The 20,118-nt window shown below is 41.5% G+C and overlaps 1 protein-coding gene across 2 annotated transcripts in view; it reads left to right on the forward strand.

Annotated features, from left to right (window-relative positions):
* The first annotated feature begins 9,354 nt into the window (after positions 1 to 9,354).
* The window catches only part of SLAIN1 (SLAIN motif family member 1), a 65,044-nt gene continuing 54,280 nt past the window's right edge, over positions 9,355 to 20,118 (forward strand). The window contains exons 1-2 of one of the 2 annotated variants that reach the window (XM_007058167.4): positions 9,355 to 10,265; positions 14,184 to 14,323. In XM_007058167.4, the coding sequence (XP_007058229.3) occupies positions 9,760 to 10,265; positions 14,184 to 14,323 (646 nt within the window). In that variant the 5' untranslated portion in view covers positions 9,355 to 9,759. The remainder of the gene's footprint in view (positions 10,266 to 14,183; positions 14,324 to 20,118) is intronic. The other variant, XM_007058166.4, reaches the window with a different exon arrangement.

The following is a 20,118-nucleotide window of genomic DNA, read 5'->3' on the forward strand; positions in this document are numbered from 1 at the left end:
CCCAGAGCCACGTAGTCTGCAGTGATCCGCTCAAGGTCATTCTTGGCAGTATCATTGGTGCCCACGTGGAGAAGCAGGAAGGGGTAGCGATCTGAGGGCTTGATGAGTCTCGGCAGTCTCTCCGTCACATTGTGTATCCTAGCTCCTGGCAAGCAGCAGACTTCTCGGTTTTCCCGGTCGGAGCAGCAGATAGATGACTCAGTCCCCCTGAGGAGAGAGTCCCCGACCAACACCACCCGCCTCCTTCTCTTGGGAGCAGTGGTCGTGGAACCCCCATCCCTAGGACAGTGCATTTCATGCCTTCCAATCGGTGGAGTCTCCTTCTGTTCCCTTCCCTCAGATGTATCATCTAGTTCACTCTCCGCATTAGTACCTGTGGAGAGAACATGAAAATGGTTGCTTACCTGTATCTGCATTGCTGGTACATGGACGCTCCCCTTTCTTCTTCTGGAGGTCACATGCTGCCAAATTTCTTCACCATCCTCCTGTCCCCGCAGTGCAGCCTGCTCTGAATCTTCAGAACATTGTGACAGTAGAAGCATATCCTGACATCTGTCCAGGAAATTTTCAGTTTCTCTTATGCAATGCAGGGTCGATATTTGTTTCTCCAGACCTTGAACATTCTCGTCCAATATGGAGACCAGCTTGCACTTTGTACAGACAAAGTCGCTTCTGTCCTGTGGAAGAAAGACAAACATGGCACATCCAGTGCAGGTCACAACAGCTGAACACTCCCCATCCATATTACCATCCTCCTATGAGCTTCCTCAGGAGTTGTAGTGACGACTCAGAGAAGCTGGCAAGATGTAAGCCTCAGTGGGCTCTCCCCAGGCAAACTCCCTCTGTTAGCCTCTCTGCTGTTCGCTGCTCAGCTGGTTCGCAGCTGACTGGCTTTTTATAACAGTCAGGCCCACTCAAGGCTCACCCGGAACAAAGCACTCCCAATTCACACTTTTCAAACAACCAGTCAAGCACACGGTCAAACTGTCCCCACAACAGACACTCAGATACTTACCAACACAGCCTCCCTAATGCAGCCCTCCTCTCAGGTAGATCCCAGGCACTTCTTCACAGTGTGGTTGGTAGGATGTTGAGATCTGGCAGCTCTGATCTTGAGGCTGTGTCCTGGAGTTGGTTCCCAAGCACTTCCTTTTGGACCCCAGTTTATATAGTGAAACTTAAGTCTTCCTTAGCTGTACCTTAACAAATCATTTTACTAAAATATTACTAAACAATTTTCTAACCAATCCTAACAGACTGTAAAACAATCCTTTAACCAATTATACCCCATCACCTTAATTGATTTACACCAGAAAAATTAATTATGTAACAGACAGAAAGAATCAAGAACCAGACAGAGACCATACAGATAAACAATAAAGAAGTGGGGACCATAAAGACAAAACAATAAAGAAATGAGGATTTCACAACACAACTATTGATAAGTGATTTCTTGCCAGACAGAATGCTATCAAACTAAGTTTTCTTTAACCATCTTAAGATCTGTTTCTTTATCTGGTGATGATGGATGCTATTAGGACAGGATCACCTTCTTAACAGCCTGATATTACATTGTTTTAATGTAATTTAAATGGAATGTGAGGTTGTGACTTTCTGCTTCTTGGCTAATGGCTGCTGCTCTCCTAATATGGTTGCAGACAAAGGCCTTAGGCCTTGTATGGTTGATTCCTTGTTTTTCAGTTGTATTATGGGACCTATCAGGTAGGCAGTTTTTAAGCCATTTCATGTGTGCCATGTTAATTATATACCTGTGGTGTCAATTTAAATGCCATACTGAAGTCTAACTGTATTTTAGCTACGCTATTGCTTTTATCAACCAAACTTGTAATCTCATTAAAAAAATTAAATTAGTTTGACAGGTTCTATTTGCCATAAACCCATGTTGATTGGCATTCTATATTACTCTCCTTTAGTTCTTTATTAATCAAGTCCCATATCAGCCATTCCATTACGTTGTCCAGGCTCAATATAAGACTGACTATAATTACCTGGTTCATTCTTTTTACACTATTGGCATAAATTAACTTTCTTCCAGTCTCCTGGAACTTCCCCAGTGTTCCAAGACTTACTGACATTCAACATTAATGGTCCAGTGAACTCCTCAGCCATCTCTTTTAAAACTCTTGGATGCAAGTTAACTGGACCTGCTGATTTTAAAATGTCTAACTTAGTAGCTTCTGATTAACATCCTCCAGAGATACTAGTGGAGTGGAAAGAGCATTGTCACCATCATATGAATGACTACATCATCTGTTCTTTCACAAATACAGAACAGATTTGTTGAACACTTCTGCCTTTTCTGCATTATTATGGATAATTCCACCATTTCCATCTAGTAATGGACCAATACCATTATTAGGATTCTTTTTGTTCCTAATATACTTGAAAATGCCTTCTTATTGCTCTTAACTGTGCTGGCCATAGATTTCTCCGTGTGCCCCTTTGCTTCTCTTATCTATTTTCTACCATTGCTAGATTCTGATTTATATTAATTACTATTAACTTCTACTTTCTTCCACTTGTTATATATATATTTTTATAGCTACCTTCACTCCCCTTTTAAATCACGTCATCTTTAAACCAGTATGGCCTTCTTCCTTGACTGTAGAATTGTGGCTTTTGGGGCGCCTAGTAAAGTAGTCTTAAACAATTCCCAATAATATGCTTATACAGTTTTACAGCAAGAAAAGGACATCCAACCTAACATACGATGTTCTTTGGGGTTTTATTCAATCACAGTATCCTGTTTTTTCACCTTGTCCTTCAATCTTTTCCTTCTCAGGAAACAAATCTACTATAGGGACTGATGTGATGTGTGAATTATTCAGATGTTCCTTGTGTGACACTGCACCCCATATTCTTCACAGTGATATCATGATATGATTATGACATAGTTATGATGTATTTTATGCAAGATAGGTCATGTGAGATATCATTGAAAAGATTATGATTTACTGAATATGATATCCTATTTGTATGCATATATGATTTTTGTATCTGAAGTTAGGAATATTGACTATGTATCTGTATTACAAATGTGTTTATACATGGGGCACGCCCACCAAACAAGATGCTTTCATTCTGAAAATCTGGGTGGGGAAGGGCCATTAGAGAAAACAATAGACCTTAGAAGAAGCTTATCTCCTACCCGGGGGCCTTTCTGAGGAGGCTACAAACAGCCTCTGAGTAATGGCTGCTGTGACACTACAGAGACATGTGACCAGGTCACCTGGTGCTGGACTCCATCTTGGGATATCCAATATTTTTCCACTGACTGGCATGGGAGCCAAGCTTTGAAACAAAGGGTTCCTGCCATATGCAAAAGCTATATAAGGCAGGGGAGTGACATCATCTTGATTCTTCACTGACTCCCCACCCAAAGAGACTCCTGGAAGCACCTGGGGAACAAAGACAGAATTGGGGGAAATACTAGACCCAGGCTAAAAGTATTTTGAGTCTGTGAATGGAACACCTGGGGATTCCAAGCTGTAAGCAAGTGCAGCTTGCCCCTTAAGAATCTGCAGCCTGCTTGTATCATCACTTAGGGTGAGACTTTGCTATTCATATCTGATCTATATATTAAGCTTAGTCTCTGTGTTTTGTTTATTTGCTAGATAATCTGCTTTGATCTGTTTGCTATTCCTTATAATCACTTAAAATCTATCTTTTGTAGTTAAGAAATTTGTTTTTGTTTTGTCTAAAACCAGTGTGTGGGAGTCATAACTTGGGATAAAAAGCTGTTGTATATTCCTCTTCACATTGAGGGAGGAGGCACATTTCATTACACTGTGCAGTTCCCTGTGCAGCACAAGACGGTATAATTTTGGGTTTACATTCCAGATAGGGTGCGTGCCTGAGTAGCTGGGAAGTTCCCTAGTTGGAGCCTTCCCATGCAGGGCTGATCACAGTGTCTGCATGTAACTGCAGCTGGGTATACACCTGCCTGTATGGGTGCTGGTGAAAATGCAGGCTGGAGCCTGGAGAGAGTTCGTCAGAGCAATAGAGTGTAAAGGGAGCCCAACCTGGTGGGTTGGGGGGGGGGCCTCAGTGGTAAACCAGTTCCAGATGGCACCCCAGAAGGAACTCGTCACATCTTGATGCATCATGTGGCCAATGCTAAATACTGGGTTCTTCTTCACAGTCTAAGTTTTAATTTCTAAATACATGAAGGTTAGTTAGCATTCAATTCTATTACCCTAAATTCACAGGAAAACTGCAAATTATAAAACTAGGTATATTTATCTGAATGGAGGAGGTGCTGACATAGTTGCTATCAAAATTGTTCTCAGCTTAATAACAAATATGTTGATTTTATTAAATCAGCTTTCCTAACCAAACACAGACAAAGAAATAAAAAGGAAGACAGAAAAGGAGAAAACAGGGAAGAAAAACTATCACCGTGAGTTGTATGTAGTGATATTTTACATCATGATGAGCACGTCTTTTGGTTAAGCAGAGGCTGTGGTGTAGGGTTAAGTCAGGCTGAAATCTGGTTTAAAGGCAAAATGCCTGGGCTTTAAATCTCTCTCTTTAAGTCTCTCTCTCCAGAGGTAGGCTGTATGGGTTGGTTCATTGTCATGATAGATCATGCATAATCTTAAACATGGATACTCTAACAGTATCAGGTCATTAATGATAAGCTGTAAACCCATCTGTCCCCAAAAGGCACACCTGGAGGATTGTGTTCTTTACTTTTCATGCATCTGTGATACAGGCTCTGTGGGTCAAATTATGCCCTCATTTACAGGTGTACATGAAGGAAAATGCAGCTGCACAAGTGGCCCTGAGAGCGTAATTTGGCTTGTACAGTCTTTATTATTGGTGGTGATGACGATGATGCATGAGAAGGAAACAACCCTCTGTGAATTTTAGAATTTTAGTTTTCAGTTGTAGCATTTAGGGGGCGGGTGGGAGGTTAAAGAAATTATTTTAAAATTTGATATGGAATTGATGAGACAAACTAGAACTCCCAATAATCCATTATTGCAATAACTTTTCACAGTGGAACTGTACTTTAAGAATATCAGCAGACCTTGGTCTTACCTTCTATGTTCTGTCTTTAATGCAACACATCCCTTTGTGTAATTAAGGCTGGATTACTGCTGTGCCTTCTATCTTGGGTTGCCTAAGAAGCAGCTTCAGCCTGCAGCTATTACGGAAGAGAGCAACATGCTTATTATCAGGGATGGGCAGATGGGATTCAGTCCCCCTGCTGCTTTGTTCTCTGCAGTGGGTGTCTATTGGCATGTGTTTTGATTTAAAGATTTGTACAATACTACATGAAGACCTAAGTAGTTTAACTCGACCAATGTTTTGACACCCTTTGGGCTAGCTTACTCTTTCAGGATTGGGAGTAGCAGGTGGCAAGCACATGTTACAATATTATAAGTTTGAATCAGACAGATTGATCAATAAATAAAAAGGGAGGAAATATGAAATGACAAGGACTTCATTGTGGTATGTAACTAGCTGGTAACGTTTTTTCTGTTGCCCAACCTTGTTGGCAAATATTGAGTCGATGACCAAAGCTGTTGATCCCTGTTGAGACATTAGTCACGTCAACACTGAAAAAATGTGTCAGGGTAGAAAATGTGTTAACTGCACTGTTAAAAAACATGACGGTAAATATGATTTTGTCATGAGTGTAGACAAGGACATGCATAGACAAGCACTGAAGCCACCATAACCCCTGCTCTAGCACATGCATTTATTTTTGTTAATAAAAATGTGCCCATCCAGAGCTCTGAGCGCATGTACAATATTATTAAAAATACAGGCAAATTTAAAAGAATGGTCACAAAAGAGAAGAACCTCTTCCTTACTCAATGCACCCCTTTAAGGAATGCCTGGGAAAATAAATAGGCTGGCTCAGTAATATTCCTTAATGGTCAACAAATTCAAGCTCCGTCCAAGCAAGGGGAAAGGGTAGGACAATGAATTCCAAACTTGAGGACCCTTCCTGGAAAAGAACCTGCCACAACGCTCCTTCTGTTTAAACTTGGGGGCTTTTACCTCCATTGCCTCTCGCTGTGGTGTCACATGAGAAGGCATCTTCGAGGCTCTGTCTGCAATGGTGACAGCATTAGTCCAGTCCAAGGGGGACAATTGGTGTCATGTCCATACTAGTACCTCTCCTTGTAGCTGAACTAGTGGTAAAAATGGTTGGAAAATTTAGAAAACGTCTAATGCAGAAAAGAGCTAAGGTAGTCAGGTATCCAATAACCTATTCTCACTAATTGACTAAATTGCTTTCGTTGTCTGGTTCAAGGAGCAAAGTTCATTTTCTATTTCAGTATCTCTATCCACACACACACACCTTCCTGTGTGTGCACCGCTGATGTTAACACTGACATTTAGTGTTCGCCATTGACTCACATACACTTCTGGTTGTCTTGTGATAAATCCTACTAGGTTAACACATGCATATTTCTGAATGTTAGTGCTTACTGCTTTTGTTAGTGGTTAAATACCTAATGGCAATTGGTGCGTTCCTTTGTCCTTGAATATATTTCCATTTCTGCTTCTCATAGAAGTGCATGCATAACTGAACAATTTTAATGTTACTTTTTGAGCTAGTGTAGAACAAAGAATAATAGCAAGTATTATAAACAAAGAGGTGCTTGCTTTGGTTCTCATACTAAAAATGGCTAGTTAACACTTTTAGCAAATTTATGAAAATGTGTTGATAATTTCTTAGTAATTTAGTAAATTACTTTGACATTCTGGCCTTAGTAATATTAACACCTGCTTTTCCAGATAGGATTGTGTTTTCACTGATGTTGATTTTATGATTTGGACCCTAAATGCTGCAGGGATTTTATTAAAGCAATTCAGTCTTTGAAGAATTGGTTTAAACTCCCTACCTCTCCAACCTCAAGCTTTAAGATGATGAAATTTGTTAACTGTCAGACCAGTTCAAAAGTATCTAAAAGTTAGGAGCAAAGTTCATGACAGTATAAAGTGGATGAGAATGAAAGACCGTCATATGTGAGATTTCAGAAAAAATAGAAACAATATACAATTTGCCTTTTAGAATTAGATAGCAACCGGTGGATAGATTACTTGAAGATAAATGAGAAAATCAAAGATAAAATCTATTGCAGTATAATGAGAGATCAGCAATTTGCCTAGGGCTTGCATCTATGCATAGGCAGATATGTAGGAGCTTATTCTTCTTCACCTAACTGGAATAATGATTGTACCTATCAGTAGCTGAGAAAACTGGAATGTATTATTCACTGTGAGTAAAGATGGCAGAATTGGGGCCTCAGTAATTTTTTATTCTATTAATATTTTGAAATGTCCTTTATGTAATGGGTAGAGAGTACAGGGAAAAAAAACCCTTTTCATTTGCTTTTTTTAAAGGGGATCTTGGTACTATCCCCTACATTGGGCATTGTATTAATCCTACAATGAGAAAACTTACAGTATCTGGAAGTCAAAAACATTCAGAACCTGTCATATCTTCCCTTCCACTCAATTACAGTTACTGTTATTGTGATGCAAATAACAATTGTGCCTAGGAGCCCAAAACAAGATCTGAGGCCAACTGTGCTAGGCGCTGTACAAGCATAAATTAAGACAGTCTGGCTCCAAAGAATCTAAATAGACAAGACAAAATGGTGCTGGACTGAATGAGTCCAAAGTCTACTTGGATTCTGGACAGGGAAATTAGGGTTAATCTTCTCTTCAGGTCAAATCCCAGGTAGGGAGTTGGCACTGTGAACATGCAGATTAAAATAAAAATATCATAGTAGTGTATCTGGTGTAAACTGGTGTACATAAAGCATGGTTTTGGACATATTTGGCTCTATAATTAACTCCTTAAGTGACCTTGGGCATATAACATCACTACTCTTGCTTTCTCATTCTATAAAATGGGGATAGTAGTCCTAATTTACCTAAGAGGGATGTTATGCTGATTAATTAGTTTAATGTTTGTTCAGTGATTTGAATGGGTCAAGTGCCATTTAAGTGCAAAGTGTTATTCATTTAACTACTGCTTAATTGGCTATGCACCAGTACTGTTATCTTCACTGTTAAGAGTGAATAACTTGGAGTTAGTTTACTGTTGTATCTGTGTGCTCTTTAAATTTCTGTTATTAGACTCACTATATGATCCCTACCTTCCATCTTGGAAGGGCAACATGCAAACAGACACACTACATTTTCTGAGCGCCAGCATTCAAGTAAAAACAACAAGGAGTCCGGTGGCACCTTAAAGACTAACAGATTTTTTTGAGCATAAGCTTTCCTGGGTAACCCCCCACTTCTTCAGATGTAAACTCCCATGTGGAACAGACATAAGATTTCAGTCTCACTGCCAGTCGGAAGTGAGTAAAGCAACAATAGTGTTGTTTAAACACTGAACAAATTCAGCTCTATAAAAATTATTAATCATTCCATTATTAAACCAAGACTCAAACTGTAGTACAAGATAATCGAAATGTTTTGAGCAAAGAAAGGAAATCTATCTCGCGGGGAGGGGAGTTAAAATCAGTGACTCAGAAATGTATAAACAGTTGTTTGATTATCTAGTATTTCACTCAGTTTCGATTAAATTTCTTTCCAGCTTCATCTATGGCTACTGTATTTTCTCCACCACATATTTGCACATTCCTTATTACCAACTCAAAGACCCCAACGCACTACAGGCGCACAAATACATATATTCTCCCACTCACCCACACACATATACATGGCTATAGTGTGACAAATGAACATCTGGTTAATGCATTTATTTCAGAATAAAGGCTTCTATGTGTGATTTTTTTCATCCCTACCAAGCTAAATCTGCATAATTATAACCCCCCACGCTACCAGACTCTAATTATATAGTTTATAAAAAAGGAAATGCCAGCATAGGCGCCACCCTATGTAACAGTACTGGTGCATAGCCAATTAATTCAGAATCAGACTCGGGCAGTAGCTATCACAGCTGGGTAGACAGGCTATTTTTTTGAAAGACTCGGGTTTTAATACTTCCCCATGGCCGCGGGGATTAATTGTATTTTAAACTACCAGGTAGTTTGGCCCGAGAGAAGGCTGCAGGCTCAGCGTCTTAAAATAAATAATCATTTTAAAAAAGTGGTGTCCTTCTTCGCAGGTCCATTGAAGGTGGAAGTTTCAGAGGCGAGATACGAGGGAAGGGGGCGTGGCGGGTCAGAAGCTGGGTCACGGACAAATCTCCCCTTCTCCTCACGATATTGTTTTGTGCCCAGGAGTCAGCAGCTGATGTCAGTGTCTGGCGTGTGACTAGGGAGGGGGGTGGGGATATAGGAGCCCCCCCCCCCCCTCCAAGGCACCCACCTAGGCTTTAATGGGGCTGCAGCCAGCGCCTTGAGGGCGAGGATGCTGCCGGGCGTGGCTCCCGCTCCCCTGCGCGGCGAGGGGGGGCGCGCCTCTCGCTAGCCCCGCTCCCCCTCAGGCGCTCGCTTTGTATCATCCCCCCCCCCGGCTCATGGCTGTGGAGCCGGGCCGCTCTTTGTTCCCATTGTGCGGGTGCCTCTCCCGTGCCAGAGTGGGAGGGGAGCCCCCGGGCTGTGTTGTCGCGGCTGACAGGAGGCGCAGGAGCAGCAGAGGCGGCTACCGCCGAGCAGGCTGAGCGCGAGCTGCAAGGGGGAGACGCCAAAGCCGCCGCCGCCAGGAGCGGGACCAGGGCAGGAGGCGAGCGGCCGAGGGAGCCCGGCTGGCCGCGGCCTTGCGGCGAGCAGGTGCCGGCGGGGCGGGGCGGGGCGGATGGAGGCTGCCTGGCTGCAGCCGCCGGCGATGGCGGAGGTGCAGGCGGCCGGGCCCGGGGCGGGCTCGGTGGTGAGCGCCGAGCTGGAGGTGAAGAAGCTGCAGGAGCTGGTGAGGAAGCTGGAGAAGCAGAACGAGCAGCTGCGGAGCCGCGCGGCGGCGGCGGCCGCCGTCCCCCCGGCCCCGGCCCCGGGCAGCCCACACCTGCTGTTGCTGCCGCCGCCAGCCCCGGCCTTCGGCTCCCCCGCAGCGGCCGGGCTGGCCCCGAGCGGCAGCCCCGGGGCCCTGTGCATGCCCAGCCCGGCGCCCACTCTCCTGTGCACCGCTAGCCTGGGCCCGCCGGAGCCCTTCGTCTATTTCAAGCCCGCCCTGGCTGGTCTGGCCGCGGCAGCAGGAGGCGGGCACGAGGCCGGGAGCATCCCCGCGGCCGGGGCAGCCACGGTGCTGGACGAGGTGGAGGTGCTGGACCTGGAGGACGGTGACTGCAGCCAGGACGAAGACACATGGTACGTAACCCCCGTATTGTCTGAGCGCCCCAGTCCCGGAGCTGACCGGCCCTGTGCCCCAGGGCAAATCCCCCTCGCCGGGAGCACCAGGGGCCTTGGGAGGGACGGGACGGCAACGGGATCCTCGCCCCCCGTTAGGCATGGAGAACCCGGCTGTAGTAATGCAGCCTGGCTCATTCCCCCCCCCCCCCCCGGTCTTCCCTAATTCTGACACAGCTGGTCCTTTCAAGTCACTGATTAGCATTAACCCTAAAATCCACTTGATCTTGTTTTGCTGAATCTTAAATCTACTTTTTTAAACGTGTCATCTGGTTTGTGTGATTAACTCTCTCAATGAAAAAGGGCCGTTTCTGAGACCTCTGTTGTCTCCTGCTTCTTAAATCCAGAGTTTATCCCGTAATCGCCCCTTTATGCTCCATGTCCTCTGCATGCCTAATTTCAAGCCTTTCTATATCCCTTGGGAAGAGCAGGACTACAGGCTGTCTTTGCTACTGTATCTACTCAGTAATGATCCAAAAAACAGGGAGCAATATTTTGCACTGAATTTTATTGTTCTTACTAAGCACATTTATCTTCCGTGCTCATCTCTCAGGCTTCACTGAGCTTTTAAGATTTGGTGACCTCACTAGCCATTCATTCAGGACGTTACATTAACACTGTCATAAATGTGGCAATTATGAAGTGGTAGATGCCAGGAAGGAAGATTTAAGGTGAAAAATCTGGTTTAGGTTAAAACATAATTGGGTAAAGAATAATGAAAAGATGTTACTGAAGAGCAACATGACTGATAAGTATATTGGCTTTTAGTCTTGATACTGAGGCTTTTGTTGCTTCCTTTAGAATAGATTTACTACAGTCATTTTTAGGAAGGACTAACAAAGAGATTACAGCCTTCTTTAAAAAATAAGGAGTGCTTTCAGTTCTCCTTGTACTGGCTATACTCTCCTTAAAATGCTACCCTCTCTCAAGTTGAATTTCAGCCCTCAGCAATATAGGAGGGCTTTGGACTTTTGGGCATTGTTGTTGTGCAGTTATATTGTTCAAATACATACATGGTTCCAGAGTAATGTATGAACATGTGTCAATAAACTGGAAGAAGCAGAAAATAAAACTGAACTAGGGGAATATTTGTGGCTGTTTCTTTATGCCCAGGAAAGGAAAATGATAGACAAAGATATGCAGTGTTGTTGTAGCTGTTTTGGTCCCGGTATATTAGAGAGACAGTGTGGGTGAGCTAATATCAAAGAAGAGCCCAGTGTAAGCTCCAGAGATGCGCGTGCTCTTTCTCTCTCTCTCTCTCACCAGCATAAGTTGGTCTGGAAAAAGATATTACCTCACCCACTTTGTCAGACCAAATATACTCAGAATTGTCTAGTGTCTTGTAACTTGTATATCTCAACAGCTTGTATAATAATCCTCAAGTGTGCTAATAAATACTACGAAAATGACCCGGAAGGCCTATCTGTACTACAGAACTAACCACATTTAAACGTGGTTGTAGCTCAATTGTATTAAAATATGTCAGTGAGAAAAAGAATGTTATAATTATGCTAAAGAGCCATATTTTAGCCTGGGTGTCTATCCAGGTGATGATGTTTCCTTAACATGTTCTAATATAGTTTTAAAATCCATGCTGATAAGAGCATATCATGATATAATGCAGTTGAGCCAGAACCACGTTTAAACATGGTTATTGTGGTAGTATAGGTAGGGTCTTCAGACTCATCAAAATGTGATTCTCTCTATAAAGATTTTTTAGATAACAGGTCTAAGTTTTGAAACTCTTCTCTTGGAAATCACTAACAATTGTAGATAGATAGTTAGTTTATTAGTGATTATCATACTTGACTTATCAGTACCAGGTGATTCTGCAGATGATTAGATTGTGCTGGACTGTTTTGGGAACATGACTGGGATGAATCAGTTTTATAATTTCAAACTTCCTTCATTGCTCATGACAGATAATGTGGTAAGGTGTTCTCTGGTCTCATTTAGTTGATTGGGGTGACCACTTTGCTTGGTCAGTTGCATTTAATAATGTTTTGTACATGCTTACATTTTAGGGCTGTATTGGATCAGTATTATTGCAAGTCTTGCAGTACAAATGTCAGTCGTGAGTATTTATCAGGTTTGGTTTGCTCTTTGGAAAGAATCTTGCTATTTGGGGGCAAATTCCACCTACGTATGGTATCACTGGGGACTGAACGTATGTATTGAGGTGCGGAATTTGGCCCTTGGTGTTCATCTGAAGGACAGTTACTTTCTTAAAATTAATAAAACTAAGATGCATTACATATTTCCTTCAGGGATGAATCTGTAATGAACTGCATTGCTGGTCAGTGGTAGTTTGTCTGTTAGCTGCTGTGGGGTTATTGTTAATCTTACGATGCTTTTGATGATTTGTTAAATCTTTTTTTAAATAATGTGTCAAATCTAGAAAGCCAAAGGCCAATGCAGTCCTAATTGTTGACTTTTTAATATTGGGGCCCTAACTGCTTTTGTGATATTGATCTAAAAAATTGCAGTTCAAAAAAGAAAAAAAAAACCATGTTACAAAAAAAAGTAAACACTTTCCCTTGGTTGTCATCTTTCTGCATAAACATCAAATTATTTAGAACTCGTCAGTCACATATTTTACTTTCAAAATGCTGCTGAAAGTTAACAGTGGATCCGAGACATTATTTTCAGTACATATGTGGCTCATCATGGTTTTTAATTCTGAGCATTAATTGTGTAGCCAACCACTCTATTAAGTGAGAGGAGGTCAGCCCTATTGTCAGACAAATTCAGTCCTGGAACTCTGCTGGGATTGCAAATAAGGGTACCAGTTGTGATGAGGACACTTGTCCATTCGGAGCTGGATCGCAAGTACCAATTTATCTCCCAAACAATAGACTACTAAGCAGGCATTACATAGCAATAGCTCGCTATTGAGCAGAGCAGGTTCTGCACAATAACCTAAATGTGAAGAGCTTTGTCTCTAATTAGTAATCATCTGAGACTTAGTCCCTTTGTCTTTACTTTAGCCTTTTTGTATCTGCTATTCGCATTCCGCTTCCTGGCCAGTGTGCCTTTTTGCCCAACTTCTGATATCCTACTTAAGAGTTTGTTTAACCACACTGTGCTTTAGAAACAAACAGGGTATGATGTTCAGTGAGGAAGCTGAGAGCTAATGATAGTTCATCCAGGAAGATGTGTGCTTTTCCAGGTGAACCTATGTCTACATGCATGTCAAAATCCGTGAGGACTCCAATAACAGTGGACACCGGCTTAGAGAATTTAGCTGTGAAAGCCATCAAGCCCCCTACCATGAGGTGGCTTAAACACCTGTGGATAAGTAAACTCTACTGCAGGGGCACAGGAGATGACCAGATACTCAAATATTCTTGTCTCTGTGGTTAGCTGCTTATTGTATTCCAAGCCCAGACAAAACAGAATAGCGTCTCCTACACTTCTTTTTCTGCACGTTGGTTCATTTGGCTGGAACCAGGAGTATAAAAATCATCATCATCATCCAGCAAACTTTTTAAATTTCCAAAATCTGTACATAATGTACAGTATAATATATAAAGTCTTTGTATCATGTGGGAGAGATACTGCCTGTGAAAACTGTAATATTTATATCAATTCTGACATGATTGGGTAAATCACAGAAGGTAAGAATGTAAAAGATGTTACTATGAGATTCTTAAATACAAAGTTAAGCACTGCAATGATTTAATCTACAGTGAGGTATTAAATATTAACAGAAAATATTATAAAATCTGTCTCTGGGGTATGTGTACTGTCTATGAAAACTGTAGTATTACATTACTTCAGTGTTAGAAACAAATTCTTAATACGCAGTCAATGAAGTATCCAAAAATATAAAGCTTATGTACTGTGTACATGCTAATATTTCTGCATATTTTAATTGAGGTTGTATGTCTCGCCTACTAAGACCCTCACACTGCAAGAGAAATCACTGAGTCCTCTGCAATGGTGTAGACATATTCTGGATCATCCAACTCCTGAGATAGAAGCTGCAAAACGTTCCTTATGCTTTAGACTGGAACAAGGTAATCCTATGATCTTTTTACTTGTTATATTTCTTTGAATTTCATAACTAATCAGTTAGCATCTGTGCTTGGCATTCAAGTTTGAAGTTCTATATGCTGATCGGTTTCAGCAGCTTCTGTGTTTAGCAAATGATAGATTCATAGTTTTGTAATATAAGTATATACAACTCCCTCTGTTATATGAGTGGCAGCTATATTTTTAGGTTTTGCTCAGTGTGCATTTTTAAGCATTCTTTTTCCTCCACTCTCCAAACCCTAATTTTTAACTATCTTATTAATTTTCAGATGTCCCCATTTCCTCTAAATAAGGGCCCACAGACTTTAATGGGAGAAATCTTGGGCCCTAACTTAGAGTATCAATCCTCCAATGAGATGTGCACAAAGCACCTCTGTAATTGTACAGAGCCTCATACATTGCAGTGGGACTCTACACAGGGGATGGGTTCTAACTGCACACATCTCATTGTAGGTTCAGGGCTTTATTATTTATAGGAAATACAACAAGAAATCTAACTTGATCACGGATAATACTGTGTAGGACTTTCTATTGCTCAAATATTGGGGGGCCGAGTTCATTGCTGGCATAAGGTTGTTCAATTCCAATTAACTTTGTATGGAGTTATGTCTAACAGTGGTGAGTCTAGCTCCCGGGGTATATTGCAGTTCTAAATAGAAATCAGCTACATTATTATTTAATTATTTTATTCATTTGTTGTATCACCCCCAGGCCCCGGTTAAGATTCCAAGTGTGTTAGATGCTGTACAGTTGTGTGGTTCCTGCCCCAAAGAGTCGATAATCCAGTTTCAAGCAAGACTTGACATGAGAGTTCAGAAAACAATTGGGGGGAAGCAGGGAGGAGAGGAGAAGTAAGACCAGTTTAATGTTAATATAGCCATATAGTTGTGTAAACAAGCTATGGCCACGCACTTATAAAGCACTTAAGCACATGCTTAAGATTAAGCATGTACTTATGTGCTTTGCTGAACTGGAGTCTGTGAGTCTGATCCTGTACCACTGAAGTCCATTGAGTTTTATTTATTCACTTCAGTGGGAACAGGATAGGGACTCATATTTACAACTTGGCGTTTTCCAGTTTGTTTGAAAATATATACTTCTTAAAATTAAATATTGGCTATTCCTGACTATCCTTCAACCTAGCCATACTTAGTTGCTGATTGAATGTGTGTGTGTGCACACATGTGCGTACCAAAGCAGTAATAACTCTTGGGGAAGTATTTGAAATAGGAGAGGGTAGTGTTCTAATGGATTAGTTCAGGAAGTTTGTACCCTGTCCAACAGTTTACTTAACAATTCTATTGATGATGTATGGGCTGGAAAGGAATCCAATTTAGACTCCAGTTTTGGAAAAAAGCATAACAAAGCAGATTTTAGTAATAGTTTTATTTTTTTTTTTAAATTAAAAATACAGATGCAATTCAAACTGTCTTCTGCTGCCATTCTCAATTTGAAATAATAATGTGCAACAGAGGCGGCGCTCAAAGGCAAGACTGCAAATTTATAAAAATGTCATTCACTAAATGTTTAAAACCTGTCAGAGATGGGTAATTTATTTATTTTTTTCCTCCAAGGTATTGTTTACATTTACTAGGAAAGCAATTTGCTTTCACATTTTCCTGTATATTTAAAATCTAAGTGAATTGCTATCTCTCTGGTTTTAGTTTGTACATTTTTCAACATCTGAGAGATCACAGAAAATTTTAATGTATAATGTAATATTTTAGTCAAGGCTACCTGTGACAGTAATTTTTACTACATAATCTAATTATGGTTATTGCTCCATGAAGTTCCATTATTTTAAAAATAATTTGAAGATTTATATTCTCTTCAAAGGCCACGTGTAAATCTCATCTTGGGAGCTATGTGTTAAAGGAGAGAATTGTCTCATATGTTTTTATTGCAACAGTTTTTATAATAGAATTGTTTTGTTGTTACTAATTAACTACCTTTGCTCAGATATGAATTTTTTTAATTGGGCCATTCCCCTATAAGTAATAGTTAATATTTAATACCTGACATTTTTTGATTAACATTCATTTCTAATTGTAATAAGGTTGGATTAGGTTTTATAGGAGTCTTTCCCCCTGTTTTGGAGCAGGATGGGACAATTGGAACAATTTAGTAAATCTATTTTATAAAGTAAAACTAACTTTCTGTAATGTGTCTTTTCTCATTTTATTTTGTATCCCCATCTATTGATGATCCCTTTTATTTATATATTACAATTTGATTCTTCCTTAAAAAGTGACTAAAAAATGGCATTATGGATTTCCATAATAGTTGTATTTCAAGTGATAACATATACAGTTTACTCAGTTTAAAGGTAAAAAGTCTTTCTCCCTCAGCTACCAGCCCTTCAAATTCACTGGGTACCAAAAAATCTAGTTATGCTCTTTCTAGCTTGTGCGTCACCACCAGTAACCCTGATTCAGCTGATGAATATTATTGTGTACTCCATGTGCAATAACAATGTACAAATCTGTACTCCGAGATAAAGTTTGCTGTTGGAGTTTACTTAATAATTTTGTTGTTGATCCATGAGCTAGAAAGGAATCCAGTGTAGCCACTCCTAGCTATCTTAGCATTATAGTGGTAACAGGAATGCAAAGCAGCAAAAACTTATTTTTGCCTTGGCTCAGTTGTTCCTTCTGCTCTTCATACAGGCCCCTGTATAGCAAGTTACTTAAGGACATGCCCAATTTTAAGTGCATGAGTAGTTTCACTGAAGCAAAAACTACCCAGACTGGTGTACCTTGATGAATACAATGCACAAGATCCAACTGCAGCTCCTGGCTTCTCTTCCTGAGTTTGCATCTCACTCAGGCTTGGTAGCAGTCTCTCTTCTATTCTGGGTGCAATGGTTGCAGCTCTTCCTTATAACTTTATACTGAGGGGAGATAGTGCTTATGACGTTTTATAGGCATTTGGGCTTGAATGCACAAAAGGAGTTAGGACTGGTGATGCTGAGTGTCCTAATGTCTAACTTTCAGGCACCTAGAATATCACTGTGATTCACAAAGCCTGAGTTAGGTGTCTAGGCTCCCATACAATGAATGGGGAGATTGTGATTCACAAACGCCAGCATGCTAGGAAGGGAGCTGCCTACACTAGCCAATGGGAGATGCCAATGAGAGGGATGCATGCTAAACCCTCCTGCCCACAACAGGTGCCTAAGTCTGGGCTGCAGAAAGATGCTTATCTCTTCCTGGGATTCTCGGCTGCAAATGCTCTCTTGGCGGTAAGCACCTATGCTGTTAGCAAGAAGCTAGGGGAGAGGAAAGGAGAGGAGGAAGACTCGTAAGAAGCCATTTGGGTGAGAGATAGAGACTGACTCACTGACTCTATAATCTAGGGATTAGAGTGCTCACTTGGGAGGTGGAAGACCAGACCCATTTTCCCTTTGACAGTAACTCTCTAATTATTTATCCAGAATGCATTAGCTTCAACAGGGGAGATTGAGGAAGCAGCATATCAGAATGGCCCATAGCCTAGTGGTTAGAGCACTCTCTGGCGAGGTGGCAGATCCCTGTTTAAATCCCTTCTTCCCCTGGGGGGAACTTGAACCCATATTCCACGTGAATAACTTAAGCACAGTGGTTAGGGTAAGAGGAAAGTCCTCTTCCCCACTCCAGCTATTTTGTGTGAACTCACCTTTGGGGCCTACTCTGTTTGATGCCCTCTGAGCATGCCTACTGGATTGGGCCCTAAATGTGATTTAGATGGAAGAATGTCTGTATTCCCCTTGTTTGTGAATCGCTCTAGGGCTTCTGAGAGGGTAGGTGGTTGGACGCCTACAGTGAGATAGCAGTTGGTATGCCCAGAGGCAAAAGTTAGGCAGCTAGGGAACTTTTACTGCAAAGATTTAGGCTCTGAGTGAGTTTAGACAGCTCCAGGGATCAGTGGGAGTTTTGTGCATCACAGTGGTCCCAAAACTGATTCTTAGGTGCCTAAAACAGAGGCTTAGGCACCTAACTCCTTTTGTGCTTCCAAGCCTTGCTACCTTTTCACATTTCATAAATTTGATTTATCAGTCAGAAAATTGTACCACGTGGGTGGAGTGGGTCGAACAATACCTTTCCAGGTGAGATTTGCCACTGCGATGCTGTAGCCAAAGTACAACTAAAAAACAAATGCCCCAATTCTGTAGTGTGTAAGAGTGAGGGAGATGTACGGTTCGGAAGACCCTAAGGCCAGTAGTGCAGTCATGACATAGGATGTATTCTAGAGTATTTGCTGATGTTTCATATCTTCCCTGATTGTGCCGTTTGAGGGCTTAAAAAAAAAAATCTTTTGGAGGCCTAAACTTAAGAATTGGCAGTAGATCAAAGATAATTTTCAAGCTATGCAGATAAGACTGCTGAGCTTCACTCATGTCATCAAATGTTTATGCTCTATTTGTCTGAGATATGCTTAGCAATGGAAGACTTCCAACCGAAGACTGTTAGAATTTGGGGCCAGATTTTTAGTGGAAGTTTACATGTGGAGCAGAATTATAAGAATCCTGTATTTTCCCATTCACCTTGCTTTTTCTATTTTTGTATGTGTGTTTGTTTCCTAATTGGCAGAATCCTGAAGTGTTCTTTCTAACCTAGATAGTGGCATACAACACATAACAGTGCAGTGGACAGAAAGAGCAATAACATGAAACAAATTAGGATTGAACAATTCTAGTGAATTGCATGGTGCTGGTGAAGCAGAGTTTGACTGTCCATGTGCTGCAGTGGGTGGAAAGGATAGATAAGCAAGGAAGAGGCATTCAGAGAAACTAGGAAGAGGTAGGGTGAGTGTCATGTTTTCGCAAGAAAACTATTCTTCTTTGATCCTTTGCTTGTCTGAGGGTTTCCTTTTGTCTGGTCTGTGGGTTTCCTTTTGTCTGGTCTGCAGCAATTTGTTATCTACTTCTAAATTTGTACCTGCATTTTTAACACTGCTCTCCATCTTTTTCATTCTGTCAAGTCAGCAGGACCACATATTAGCCTTAATAGTGTGATGGAGTCTGTTTTACATTCTGTTAGTAATGATGGGAGGTTTGGAAAACTGCTGTTTAGTACCAAATCCTCTGAGGAGAGAGATCTGATGGGCAAGTTTCCCATTCCCTATGTTGATTTACACCAGCTGAGGATTTGGCATGTAGCTATACTGCAGTAGCATGCCATTGAAGAGCCAAGTAGATAAATTGAGGAACTAAGAGCCATAGCAAGGAGTCCCTTTACAGGAGTTCAGTTAGTTTTTGTGCAGGGCTTGAAACTCAGCCTTCCAGGCAGCAGAGCCCACAGGATCTGTGTCATGCCCCAGCTTTTAACAGTCCTTTGGTATAGTGATATGTTTGTGGAAGATTATATTTTGGAGATGCTCCCTCATTGAGCAGGGGGTTGGACTTGATGACCTCCTGAGGTCCTTTCCAACCCTGATATTCTATGATAAGGGACAGTATTATTAATATAGGAGTTTAGAGATGTGCCCTGGAAGCTGGGGTTGAGAACACAATGTAGCTGTGCACAGCAATTCACCACAGAAATGCTCTTAGTTTGGTTTTTATTAAAAGTGTTGTTCCTTTGTCCTTCACTGGTTTATTGATTAACCCCAAGATCTTTACACTTGGAGGAACCCCTTCAGTGTGCCAGACCTCCAAGGGGGTCTCACTCTTCCAAGGTAGGCCAGACAGCCTCAGTGCCGCTGAGCCTCAGCCTCTAGACTCCAGAACACCTGTTTCACAACGTGAGTCCAGCTGACAAAGTCTCTGACCAGGAGTCTTATATACTTCAGGGACCAGTGC

The sequence above is a fragment of the Chelonia mydas genome, chromosome 1 (genome assembly GCF_015237465.2).
Source record: "Chelonia mydas isolate rCheMyd1 chromosome 1, rCheMyd1.pri.v2, whole genome shotgun sequence".
In the NCBI taxonomy this organism is placed as follows: domain Eukaryota; kingdom Metazoa; phylum Chordata; order Testudines; family Cheloniidae; genus Chelonia; species Chelonia mydas.